We start from the raw sequence: 14,652 nt of genomic DNA on the forward strand, positions 1-14,652 counted from the left end.
GGTCTAATGACTGAAACCCCAGTAAAATCAGCCAATGTGTGTCCACACTCCCAAGCCCCACGTGTAGACCTTAGAAACCTGGTGGAATTTTCAACATGCTGTCAGTGAGAAGCATATCCAATATGTAAAATAAGTCTAAATGCTGCTTTCACCTGCTCAGGCCCCAGAAGGAGGTAGTTACTGTCAGTTACCAACACTTAAAGGAAAAAGCTGATCAAAGACGAATGGATGTAATAGCTTACTGGTTCCTCTCCTCTTTATTAAAATCCACATGTTCATTTTATGATTTTACCTTTGAAAAACTTACCCTTTAAGAACTTTGGAGGTCAGCCTAGAGATATCCACAGGCTTTAGCTGACCAAGTTGGGTAGCTGCACAGCCACTCTTTTTGGCTCCCAGAATAAATCCAAAGCGGTAATAGACTTGAATTTCACTGACTCTGTCTCTAGTTTTTATTCATTTTGTTTTATTTTTCCTTCTCATTTGTGCATGGCTGACAAGTTATTCCCCCTCAGTGGTAAAAATGGAGGAGAATTCAGTTTTATGGCTTGATAATCTGGTGATTGCTAGCAATGGATTAAAGAGATCTATCCTCTGTTGGATGAAAGAGAGAACAGGGTTATCTGGTCTTGGACATTTTGTTTGTATGTTTGTCTATTGCTTTCCTTTCTTTCTTTTCTTTTCTTTTCTTTTTTTTTTTTTTTTTTTTGGTGCCAGGGGTTGAACTCAGGAGTATTTAACCACTGAGCCACATCCCTAGCCCTTTTTATGTTTTATTTTGAGACAGGGTCTCACTAAGTTGCTTAGGGCCTCGCTAACTTGCTGAGGCTGGCTTTGAACTTATGCTCCTCCTGCCTCAGCCTCCCAAGTCACCGGGATTACAGGCACGTGCCACCATGTCTGGCTTGTTTGTCTATTCTGAGCTCAAATCCATTACGAAATGTGTGTTCATTGGGAAGGAGACCAGTTCTTTAATATCCAGACTGGTGATGTAAAGGTAATGCTATATCACATGGTTGTGTGTCCTTGAGCTTTGCTAGGCTGAACAGTTGTCAACTGTCTATTCCCACTCTCCTCCCAATTTTTTTGAATGAAATAGAAGTGAGTTGTTTTGGTAATTTTTATAATTGGAATAAGTGATCAAGATTATGCTGGATGCAATAGTGAAAAAGAAATACAAGTGTGAATGTATCCTTTTTTTTTTTTTTTTTTTTTTTGAGACAAGGTCTCACTATATTACCCAGGCTAGCTTTGAGTTTAGCATCCCCCTGAATCACCATATCTTGTATGAATAATTTTGTCTTAAATCAGTGGTTCTCAAATTTTTTTGGTATGAGGATCCCCTTTAGACTCTTGGAACTTATTTCAGGACATCAAAGAGCTTCAATAAATGATAACTACCAAAATTTACTGTATTTTAAATAAAAACTGAACAATTTAAAGATACTGATTCATTTGAAAATTGCATTAATGAATCCATTCCTTTTAACTTTACATGTATTTTGTGAAAAACACTTTGAGAAAAAAATTTTTGCTGAGAAAAATGTCATTTTAATGTTTTTGCAAATATTTCTAATGTCTGGCTTAATGGATAGAGATGGATATTCACATTTTTGTGCATTTATAATGATATCACTCATCATGTAGCCTATGAAAAACTCTGCTGTATACTTTTGAGAGAATAGGATGCTCAAAGGCAATCCTAAAGTGTCAATCTGTTCCAGAATATGAAAGGGAAACATGGAGAAAACAACTTGGAAAGAGAATTTTATTTGCTTTGGTTTATAATATCTGAGTCTGAAAAAAAGGTTAGAAAAAGCATTTCTCTTGGTTTTGATGACTTGCTTCCTTGGTTAACTGATTAATGCCTTTGACTATAATGAAAAGGCAAATTCTTTACCTTTTGTGGAATCTGCCTAGCTAGAAGAGATTCTGTGTCTCACCAGAATTATTTCTAGTGCTTTATGTTGACGGATTAACGTCCTTGATATTTTTTAGAAGGGAAAGGGAAGACAAAAATTTTTTTAAAAAATGTTACTTTCAATGTCAATTTTAAAATATTTTATTGATCTTCAATTGTGCTATTGTTCTAACCAAGTATTTAAGACTCCTCTGAGTAATCTTTGGCTTTGTTTTTTTAGACTGAACTCTCTATTTTGAAGAAATAAAGTATTTAGAGTATGCTGTATGACTAAAATTCTTTATGAGACAGAGAGATCCTGGACAACCATGAAGATTTGTTCCTTTACCTAATAAAAAAAAAAAAAAGAGAGATGCTATATGTAATTGTATTTGATGTATCACTATTTTAAGAGTTGGAGGTGGGGATGTAGCCCAGTGGTATCCACCTTTCTGGCATGCACCAGGCCCTGGACTCTATCTCTAGCACCAGAGAAACAGAATACATAGAAGGAGTTTTCAGTCCTTCCTAGGTTAAGTCAGTATTAGTAAAATATTATGAATATAAATATTTCAGAAATTTTATGCTTGTGGGAAGATCTTGGAGATTTGCCAATGTCCTCATTGTCTCTAATATGGTTTTTATCCTACAGGTACATACTGCTCAAAATTCTTGGGAAATAGTTACATACGATATTCTAGTACAAAATTGTATTCCCATTCTGATATTATTGGTCACAGTGACATATTAACCATCAAGTCACTAATCTACAGATAACTTTTATATTACTGTCTGATACTTGCATGAGATTCTGATGTAACAAGGACCAGAGTTTGTGGCAAAGAGAACCTCTTTTCATGGAAAAGGACAGAATGTACCAGGTATTTTAACATATCAATATTTCAAATAATACTCTTGGGCACATACCACTGAGCTGACATTGCTTAGACAATTTTTAAGCTATGCCAATGAACTGAGTCAGGGTTTCTGGACTTTTGTTTGGATGTAGATGACTTCATCAATGAGGACTGCTAAGCCAAGAACCAGTAGAATAAGAATTAATTACAGTTCACTCACAGGACTGAAGGAACAGAAGAGGGAAATTTTATTGTGTATATTTGTCTGGAATACTATTGATAGTGTTTTAATATTCTATTATCTGGATATATGAGGATGTCTTTTTCCTTCTTTTTTTGGGGGGGTGGGTGGGTACCAGGGATTGAACTCAGGGGCACTCAACCACCAAGCCACATCTCCAGTCCTATTTTGTATTTTATTTACAGACAGGGTCTCACTAAGTTGCTTAGTGCCTCACTTTTGCTGAGGCTGGCTTTGAACTCTTGATCCTCCTGCCTCAGCCTTGTGAGCTGCTGGGATTACAGGCATGTATCACCATGCCCAGCTGTTACTTTTTTAAAAAATATTTTTAGTTGTAGTTGGACACAATACTTTTATTTAATTTATTTTTATGTGGCAATAAGGATCAAACCCAGTGCCTCAAACGTGCTGGGCAAACACTCTACCACTGAGCCACAACCCTAACCCCAACCCCTCTCTTATTTTTTAAGTCATCTCTAACCTCAATTTAGTAAACTCTTTTTTATAGTTGAAATCAAAATATTAAAAAAATGTTATCTAATGCTCATCAATTACCCAGAATTCAAAATTGTTACTGAGTCTCCTTAATTCTCATGGCACTATAGTTACCTGCATAGGTCTACTAAGAATCTAGCCCCAAGATAAAAATGGGCAAACCAATTGTACGACCAAACCGTTTGCTGGAGTGTCTATTTTAGAATGACGGTCACTGAATCAGAGATGAGCCTCTATTTCAGGAACTCATGGAGCTAAGGCCTACAAAGCCCTCCTAGAAAAACAGTCATGGTAACGTGGTTGGCTGGTCCTGGCTGTCTAGGCAGTAAGGAAGGTACCAGACCGGGAGCTCAGCAAATATGGGAAACTTTCAGGAATTCTACCAAAACATTAAGAACCACAGGTGAAATACAGTGGAAGATTTTTCAAGGCCTGATTTCCTAGCCTTGGGAGAGCAAATAACAGAGGCTCTGAAAAGTTCAGTCCTTGATCCCTTGTAACAAAGTCCAGGAGAAGGCTAATTTTGCAGGCATTAACTAACAGCTGTGGAATACTATGTGGCTCTAGATATGCAAAGCAAGCCCAATAAAGCCTATATGGTTGATTAATACTGCACCAATGTAAATAATCAGACCAAACCTATAAAGCCAGCCTCTTTGTGTGTGTGATCAAAACTAATCTTTGCAATTATTATGATCACAGGGCAGGAGGAAGAAATGACTGTTAAGAGACAGTGAAAGACTTGAAATGGTTCAAAAGAGATCATTAGGTAACTTTCCAATGGAATATTAGGTGTTTAGCACACCTTTCTAGGTTATCTGATTCTATAAGGGTTTCAGTACTTTTAACTGGGTTATTTTATAACTCTGTGTTATAGAAAACTGACATCACTGCAAATTAGTCTTATCCAGTGAAGACACTATTATCCCTGGGCCCCAGCCCACCCATGGAAGAAGCCAGCTGGGCATCTACTTACAAATGCACCCCAGCATGCACCACTACCTATGTATGTGTCTCTCTTTGGATATTTACCTTTGGGCTAGCTGTGACATCTTACGGGTTTCTCTTATTAACTGCTACTATAAATCTTTGACATGCATTCATTTTTTTCTAAAAGTCAATCATTTTCTCACTCTTTCCTGGTTATTATTTCACACTTTTAAAAGTATGGAGTGCCACCCTTCTGACATTCAAAGGACAAGAAGGAAAATCTACCTAGTTAACAGGCTCGTAACTGTGATTTGAACTGCATTTCATTTGCTAAGGCACCCTCACACACATTAGCGATCTTGTCAAACCAAAATGCTCTGCAGAAGGAACTGCTTTGCCACACATAGCTGGCAGCGACATTCAGCAACAAATACATAATTTATGGGACTCTGGGATTGTTAATATTCCAACACAGAAGTGTGGAACACAGTGATGAATACTGGATTCCAAGCTTTATGATAAAGCTACTCAGGGTTGTCATGATGTATGAATTCAAAATGTAACCACCTCACAGTCAAAAACTAGGTGAGGGAATGTCCCTCCAGGTTCAGAGAATGAAAAGGTACCCTCTTCTATTTTCATGTTTCATATGACATCACTGCAGCATTTACACTAGAAAGCCATTTCAAAACTGGTTATTATTTTGTGGATGAGTGTGTTCCAGGTACTGCACTTCAAATGCTCTCATTGTGCACAAAAACCCACTTCTCAAAGCACCAGGATCTGCACTCTATAAACACTACACTTAGTAGGATAGCCTCATTTCTGTTCTTACCAATCCTAAGGTCAACATATGACTGACTGGGTCCATCTGAATCATTTGAGACCAGTGCAAAATGAAAACACAAGGCCCCTTGTTAAATATTTAGTGCAAGCAGGTGACAACGAGGCTTTAAACCAAGCATGGGGCCCTTCCAAGAAGGGGGCCTGAGGGACTGCACAGGTCACACACTCATGCGCACTCTGCATCTGAAGCTTGAGGGGAAAGCACAGAGAAGCCTTTATTCTCCTTACAGAAACAGACACAGTCTGCCCAAAGGTTGCTTTAGAGGTTTCCCAGGAGGATTTGTGGGGACTTCGATGTACAGCATCTTTCATCTCTGTGATGAAAGTCTACATGATATAGTTAAAGCTCAATTAGTTATGCATCTGCCACCAGAGCTCTCTCTCTCTCTCCTATATTCATAAGTCACCCAAACTTCCAAGGAATAAAGGAAGGTTCGTGAGCAAAGAATATACGTGAGGTCTTCCAGATAATGTTCCCTATGGTCATCCCATGTCAAATGGATCTGCCTCCACAGCGATCCTTGGGCCACAGCCAAACTGATTGGGAACTCTGGGACCCCTGGTGAGCACTGGCAACATTCTGTAGTTTATTGGTGAGAGTGGAAATTCAGATAAGATACTGCCTCTCTGTCCTTCTGCATCTATCTCTTGAACCCACTGTATTTTAACTCATGTTGATCTGTTTTGGAAAATGTCCTAGCTTTGAGAACTCAGAGACGTTCTTCATCTCCTGAGATCCAACTCAAGAGTGACGTCTTCACACCTCACCTGATGCACCCTCTTTCTAGTAAAACTGACAAACTGTCCCATACTACCCTTTTTCCTCCTCCTAGCTCCATAATGGTGAGATTGCTTCCTTACTCACTGTCATGTCCTACGTGCCTAATACAAAGTCCAGCCCACAGCTGGAACTCACAAACATTTGTTGAACGAATTGTGAATAGAAGGATTAGATGCATGTGGCAATATTTCCATAGGATATGCTACAAACAGAGATATAACATTTATGTCCAAAAGTGTGATTTTTTGACTTAAAATTTTGCTAACAAAAATAATTGTAACAATAGAATACTACTCAGCCATAAAGTGAAATGAAATTATGGCATTTACCAATACATGGATGGAAATGAAGACTAGCATGCTAAGTGAAATAAGCCATTCCAAAAACAAAACAAACAAACAAAAAAATACCCTGAAGTCTGAATGTTCTCTCTGATATGTGGATGCTATGTCACATTAAGGGGGGTAGTAGGAAAGAATAGAAGTATTTTGGAATAAGCAAAGGGGAATGAAGCGAAGGGAAGGGGAACAGGAATAGGAAAGAGTAGAATGAATCATACATTACTTTCCTATGTGCATGTATGAATACATGAGCGATATAATTCCACATCATATACAACCAGAAGAATGGGAAGCTATACTCCATATGTATTATATGTCAAAACACATTCTACTCCTGGTGCAGTGGTGCACACCTGTAATTCCAGCAGCTCGGGAGACTGAAGCAAAAGGATCAGAAGGAGTTCAAAGCTAGTCTCAGCAAGGCACTAAACAACTCAGTGAGACCCTGTCTCTAAATAAAATACAAAATATGGCTGGGGATGTGGCTCAGTGGTCAAGGATCCCCGAGTTCAATCCTCAGTATCCCGCCCCCCCCCCCAGCCAAATACATGCCACTGTCATGCATAACTAATAAAAACATTTTTTTTTTTTTGGTACCAGGAATTGAACTCAGGGACACTCGACCACTGCACCACATCCCTAACCATGTTTTGTATTTTATTTGGAGACAGGGTCTCACTGAGTTGTTTAGTGCCTCGCTTTTTGCTGAGGCTGGCTTTGAAATTCTCCTTCCTCAGCCTCCTAAGCCGCTGGGATTACAGGTATGTGCCACTGTGCTTGGCAAGAACAAATTTTTAAGAAAAGAATAATTGTAACAACTACCATTTATTAAGACTTTACTCCTGGGCTGATTATTTAACACATATTACATCATTTTATTTTTAGATAATTTTGTGAGGGGTTTTCTTCTAATTTATTTTAGGGATAAGGAAATGGAGGATGAGAGAGGTGATGTGCCTTGCTTCAGGCTACATGGCTGCTAGCAGAAGACCTGGCTTAAATACGGTCTGATTTGGCCCCAGGCCTGCACATTAAAGAAACACACTAGACAGTCCCACTTTATGACATGTCTACCCTCTATGAAAACTACTATCCAATTTTTATTCTATTATGCATTTAGCTAAATAATTAGAAATATCAACCTCTCTTCTCCTCTGCCTATTAGTTTCCTAATCCTACATTGAGAAATACTCCTAAATCCCAGAGAGTTGCAAGGAGAGATGACACACACATTGATCCCTGCCTGCCTTCCCTGCCCCAAACTCAAGAAGAATTGCAAGAGTTCTACTCCTTTCATAATGTTAAGTGCAATACTTGATATAAGAGGATAAACACAAATCCTCCCAATGCATATTTATTTACAAGCTGCTCATTTCTTTACCAAAAGGTCTGCAGACACTCATAACAAAAGTCTTAAAAGAGACAAACCAAGAGCTGGAATTTTAGAAAGAGGAAGCAAACACACAGGCCACAGGTGCTGAGTCGTGGCTGTGACCAAGATTCATGCAACCTGTAGGTTCCAGTCTTGGTGGAAGGACCCAACATAAGTCACTGCACAGGTCTTTATCAGTGATTTAAATAAAATTATATTAAATTTCCAAAAAGTCTTAGGCCCAAAACTATACTATTAGAAAAATCACAGTCACAAAGTTGGTCATGAAATGACAGGTCGTATATAGGAATAAAAAATGATCTAAAAAAAGACAAGTACCATTATTAGATAATGCACAGCACAGTAGCGTTTGGGTTATGCTTCTCTAATATCCATACAACTGGTGGCTGATGGCAGAAAAATGTAACCGGCCCCTGGAACTAAAGCCTTTTTTTTGTGCTTTTCCTCTCACACCACCAGCATAACATACAACCACATTCCACTTGCACAGGGAATAAAAATGCCAAAACTGTTCAGATGCAGATAATACTGTGTAAAAGTATACTTTCTTAGCTTTCTCCCTTCAGACTTAGAAACATTTTCACTGTCATCAAGCAATGTATTTAATGCTAAAAGTTTCTGCTTTGATGGGATTTTTAAACAGCAAATCAAATCAAATCAGAGTCCTTACTTAACAACAGTCATGTTCTGAGAATCGCAAGTGATTTTGTTGACACATGAGGATCATGGAGAACACATACACTAACCTAGATGGTGTTGCCTGCTATACACCTAGGGTATATGGTGGAGCCTTCTGCTCTTAGGTGACAAACCTGTGCCACCACCTGTTATTATAATGAACACTGCAGGGATTTCTAACAGTATTTGTGTATCCAAGCATATCTAAATGTACACAAGAAACAGAAAAGTACTAGGCCAAAGGAATTTTTCATCTCCATTATAATCCCACAGGACTACCATGGTGTAGGAGACGTCCCTATGTAGCACATGACTAGTTCTAACCATGGATCTGTTGCTGCAGCACAGGACGGGAGACCAGTGGAGCTGCCCCTCAATACAATAGTGGCCATTTCCATGCCAAGGGAAGGCTGATCCCCTGCTCTCCCCATTTCCCACCAGTATGTCCCTGATCTAGAACTCTGACCATGAATGCCCCTGGGGAAAGGAAGGAAAATTAAGACTGGTAGAGAGGAAGGGACAGCCTTGGGCCTCAAGCAGAAAAGAAACAGAAAACATCCGCAGGCACAGCAGATAGCACTTGTTGGCCAACATTTACTGTTGCAGCCCCATGGTGCTGGAGCCACAGAAGCAGGGTAGCTCTGGGTCTGAGAGAAGTAAGGCTTGGTGCGCTATCTTAAAAATAGCACCTGGCCTCTCTTTTTGGATGATTATAAGAATAAACTGAGGGGTTTTCAGGTTTTGAGAGATCTTTGACAAAACATAGGTGCTATTCAAATATAAGAATCACCGAAAGCCACTCCAGTGGCCCATTTTCAAGGGAAGGAATGGCTGCTGAGAAAGGGCCAGGACTACTTGCCTGGTGCTCTTTTGACTGTTCCTTCAGTCTTTTGTGAATCTCAACCTATTATTTCTAGCAGCCCAAGTAGCCCCGATCCCCACCTGGCAGTCAGACACAGCGTGACAGTGAGTGATCAAAGGAAGTTCATTTCTCCAGCTCCCTGACACTAGGGCAATCCCTCGAAGGCTAAGATTTGCAGACAAAGAGCCTCAGAGATCTCACTGTATTTACTGCTAGGCTTCAATTAAATAAGGCCCCAGACAAAGGCCTGCTGCCATTTTTCCTGTTTAAAGTCAGTTCTGGCGTGGTGGTGTATCCCTGTAATCCCAGTGACTTAGGAGGCAGAGGCAGGAGGATTGCAAGTTTGAGACCAGCCTCAGCAATGTAATGGTACCTATCTCAAAAAAGTGTGTGTGGGGGTTGCTGGGGAGGTGGCTCAGTAGTTGAACAACTGACCCTGGGTTCAATCCTTGGGTTGGTACCAAAATAATAATAATGACACTAATGCTAGTTCTGTGTGGTGGCTCCCCATCCCAAGAGTAGGCTTGCCTGCCCACCAATCTAAGGTCTAAGGGTACAATCCTATCAAAATGAACTCCAAATAGATTCTATTTTCTCAAATGAAAAGTCTGTATACCTTAGAAGCTGGAGGGCCTATCTCCAGCTAGGTTTTATTTTTCTAGGACTGAGAAACTGTATCTAAACCTTATATCTCCTTTCTAAACAAACTGTTAAGCTTCCCACAGCCACAGTTTAGTGCAGGTCAAGGGCTTTCTGCATACAGCAGTGCTGATGTTGAGCAATGCAAGGTTTAATTTCTTAGGGCTGAAATTGTGCAAGACTGTACACTTGCTCTTTATGGAGTAAAAAGAAAAAAACTATTAGGAGCTAAAGTGAATGAGTCCAACAAATGTTACTGATCTTCATTCAAAACTTGCATTTTATTTCTCTGAGAGAAGCTGACTTGGCAGGAATTATCTGGCAATTTAGATAATAACTGAATGTTATTAAATGGAAGTATGTTTTGACTTCTCTCTTTCTCTATTTTACATGGATGATGTAAATTCCTTCTATATGACCTGGATGTCTGTCCCCTTGTTAGGGAGATAAATATAAGGGAACAATTGCTCTAATGAGTTGATGAGGCCTATGTAGCCCCACACACCAGGAGAGACTCACAGAGCTCGTGTGTTCTCGAAGGAGGGAAAAAAGAGCTAAGCTCTAAACCTGACATAACTGTGCATGGGCCCTCCAAAACTTAGTTGGTTATTACCCAATAGTCCCAAATCATAGCTTTAACACTTAGGAGAATATCTGGAAACTAGTGTTTCTAGGCAGATATACAGGAAAGGCTAATGCTTCCTAAAACCAGTTAGCTCGTAAGAACATTACTGATGTTTATTAACAATTGCTTAGGGTCACTTTTATTATCATTTTGAAAACTTCACAAGTAAAACACAATTCACAGTAGCTCTGCAGTTGTACACGGATCTATCTTTTCTGCAAAATATTGGGCTTTACCCCCAGGATAGTAGCAGCAGATGGTGGGCAGCTCTGAACTTGGTCTGAGGGTCACAGCAGAGAGTTGCCTAGGTGGCTTGTCACAAAACAGGTTCCCACAGCCCCAGACCAACAACCAGAATCTTAGCTTGGAATCTACTTTTTAACAAATTCCTCAATGATTCTTCGTACAAAGCCAAGTGTGAGATCAGCTCCAAGGAAACAAGGCTTCTCTGCTCTCTCCACAGCCTGTGAAAGCCCAACCCTCAAGGAAGAAGGTCTGACAGGAATCAAGGCAAGCACTCAATAAATACTTGGTGAAGTACAAAATGTACTGTGTAAGGATATTATCTCTTCCTCAAGCTGCCAGGGAGCTTCAAGCCACATTTGAACTCAATTATGGAAATTTTGTAGGGCTTCCTGGCTTGTATTTTTAAGCTCTTTCCCCCCCCTCTTATTCAAATTTGTACTTTTGTATTCTCCCTGGTTCTAATTTTTACCTTTTATTTATTTGTTGCCATTATTTCATTTTATGGTTTCATAAGCACTCTCAAATCCTGTGACATAAAACAGGGTATAAATATATAAAGACACTTTAGTACAGACATAAATCAAGGTGGCCATTACTATGTTCTTTTTTTTAAATATTTTTTTAGTTGTTGATAGACCTTTATTTTATTTATTTAGACGTGATGCTGAGAACTGAACCCAGTGCCTCACACATGCCAGGCAGGTGCACTACCACTGAGCCACAGCCATAGCCACAGCCCCATTACTATATTCTTGACATGTTCCTTGTTACTCGAAGGTCCCCCACTGAGACTGGACCGCACTCCTCTGTCCCGCCTTTCAGCCAGGAATATTTTTCCAGAGATTTTTAAAAAGCACCAGCAGACTTACTTGTGTCCTTGGAGCTCAATGGCTGTTCCTTTTCTCCCGCCGATGTCCCACATGATGACAGAGTGATCTGAACTGCCGGAGAATAATACCCGCTGGACTGGGTCCCAACAGAGAGCGGTCACCCCACCTGGAAGGACACACACAGATGGTATTACTCACAACATAATAATGTTACTCATCAACAAAATGGGAATGCAAAAGAGTTAGGACGCAGTGCAGTTCCCAGCATCTAATAAATGTCTGTTTAAAGAACAAATGAGTAGATCCCAAAAGAGAAAAATTGGCTCCACGAGTAAAAATTCTACTCTTCCAGCCCCCCCACTTCAAAAGTTAATGTACCATAAAATCAATTACTATAAAGACCAAAGGGAAATGAAAAAAAGACAATTAATTGACCTTCAAAAACTAGACATAATTCTGAGAAGAATGGAAAATGTTGCACTATTTGGAAATATTAACCATATTTTCTTAACTGCTGCCTGCCTCCTACTCTGACAATAACAGATGAGAAGTAAATGGAGTTTAAAAATGCTCAATTAGATTTTTTTAATTCCTTTTTTTTAACATACAAAACTCTACATATTTATGGGGTGCAATGTGATGCTTCGATACAAGTATACATGGTGTAATGATCAAATCAGGGTTGTTAGCATACTCATCTCCCCAAACATTTATCATTTCTTTGTGGTGGGAACGTTCAAAATCCTCTGTTCTAGCTGTATTGAGATGAACACTACCATGCTGTTAACCACATTTCCCCTACAGTGCAACAGAACACCAGAACTGATTCTTCCTTTCTACTTGCAACTCTGTACCCTTTGACCAACCTCTCCCACTCTTTCCTCCTACCCACCCCAGTCTCTGCTGGCCATTGTTCTTTTTCTTGTGTATGAGGTACTGAAGATTGAATCCAGAAGCATTCAACCTCTGGCTACATCACCAGTTCTTTTAAAAAAATTTGAATCAGGATCTTACCAACTGGCCTGGAACTTGGGATTTTCCTGCCTTAGCTACCTGAGTCACTGGGATTATAGGCATGGACCACCACACCTGTACGTGGCTGCTGTTTTATTCACTATTTCTATGAGATCAACTTTTTTAGATTCCACATGAGTGAAATTGTGGTACTTCTTTCTGTGTTTTGCTTATTTCACTTAACTTAATGTCCTCTGGGTCATTCATATTGTTGACAAATTTCATCTCTTTTTATGGGAGAAGAGTATTCCATTGTATATATGTACCACATTTTCTATATGATGAATACTTAGATGGTTTCCATTTCTTAGCTTAGATGGCTTCCATTTCTGTGAACAGTGTTGCAATAAACATGGGAATTCAGGTATCTCTTCAACTTACTGACTTCATTTCCTTTGAATACATACCAGTAACTAAACTGCTAGACCATAATGGTGGTTCTACTTTTAATTTTTTAAGGTACCTTTATCCTGTTTTCCAAAATGGCTGTGCTAATTTATACTCCTACCAACAGTGTGCAAAGGTCCCTTTTCTCCACATCCTTGGGGACATTTGTTATTTTTGTTTTTTGGGTAATAGCCATTCTAACTGGAGTGAGGTGACATCTCATTTTGCTTCTGGTCTGCATTTCCCTGATGATCAGTGATATTGATTGTATATCTTCTTTTGAGAAATACCTATTATAGCTATTTAATCTTGAACATCAGATATAATAAGGCCACAATATCAAAACTTAAAATTACCTTTTCTTTTTGGGATTTGAATTTATACATTCCTTGAAAATCACTTATATTATTTAGTGTCAATATCAAACTGTAAAATGGGGATAATGGTAACACTAAGACCACTACAACTATTCCTACTAATGATAATATCCTATTACCCACTTTCTAGGACTGTGGTAATAATCAGATCAATTACACAGGCCCACTCTGTAAATTGTAGTATGCTGTATAGATGTTAGTTATGAGAATTATTCTGGTGGTGCAGCTACAAAATTCTATGACATATTTTCTTCTTTGGTAGTCCCCTTATAAATCAAACTCCTTGTGTACTGAGAGCAGTAATAAGTTTTTCCATATAACATGCTCACAGAGCCTATAAATACTTATGAATGTCAGAAATACTTATTATTTTAATGTTATTGAAAAATAATATATTCTGAGAAGGATGCAAAATAGTTTCTTATTTGTTGGAATCTGACATTTTAAAAGTTTAGATTATCAAGTTATTCTACTTTAAGTGCATGTTGGGAAGTCTCTCTCATAATTGTCTCAGATTTTTTTTTAAAGACCAAAAGAAAAAACCCCACTATTCTGAATTATGCTTACTAGCTTCCTCCTATACTGCACACCATTCTGCTTGCAAACACTCCTGATCCTGGAAGAAAAACATCACTGCCCCTTGGGCATATGTGGTTAACCACCCACTATAGCTCCCAGCCCACACCCCCTTCCACCATCATTCACCCAATAAAGGCAGTCAGCACAGTACTGGTGCAGACAGGCTCTGGCACTGGCTGTTGAATGAATAAAGAAGCAGATGAATGAAAGAAAAAAAAACCTTTTTCTTTCACTTCACGCAAGTCCTTGCCTAAATGCCTGCTCTCTAGAGACACCCTCCTTCACCTCACCACTCTTCTCCTTATTGTTTTTATTTTCCCTCAAATTGGTGGGTTGATTGTCTTTGAGAAATACCTATTATAGACTATTTAATCTTAAACATCAGATATAATTAGGCCACAATATCAGAGCTTAACAATATAAGCTGTGGCTTGTTCACCAGAGTACACCCAGTTCCTAGAACTCTGCTTGGCTCACACAGGTATTCAATAAGCCTGCACAGATGCTCAAATGACTGACTGAAGGAGGAAGCATGTGAAGAAATGCTCTTGGCCTTGTTCTCAGCAGATGAAACACGCATATGACAGATGTTTCCTGGCTGACCAGCTTTGTTGACATGATGCCTTTGTCT

The 14,652-nt window shown here is 39.2% G+C and overlaps 1 protein-coding gene across 1 annotated transcript in view; it reads right to left on the minus strand.

The window, feature by feature from the left end:
- Wdfy2 (WD repeat and FYVE domain containing 2) overlaps window positions 1-14,652 on the minus strand; it is a 152,723-nt gene that overhangs the window by 17,300 nt on the left and 120,771 nt on the right. Inside the window, exon 7 of the mRNA XM_046454076.2 lies at window positions 11,704-11,830. Within this exon, the coding sequence (XP_046310032.1) occupies window positions 11,704-11,830 (127 nt within the window). The remainder of the gene's footprint in view (window positions 1-11,703; window positions 11,831-14,652) is intronic.

This window comes from Marmota monax, unplaced genomic scaffold (genome assembly GCF_021218885.2).
Source record: "Marmota monax isolate L192 unplaced genomic scaffold, Marmota_monax_Labrador192_F-V1.1 WCK01_AAM20220418_F8-fsc00011, whole genome shotgun sequence".
Classification (NCBI taxonomy): domain Eukaryota; kingdom Metazoa; phylum Chordata; class Mammalia; order Rodentia; family Sciuridae; genus Marmota; species Marmota monax.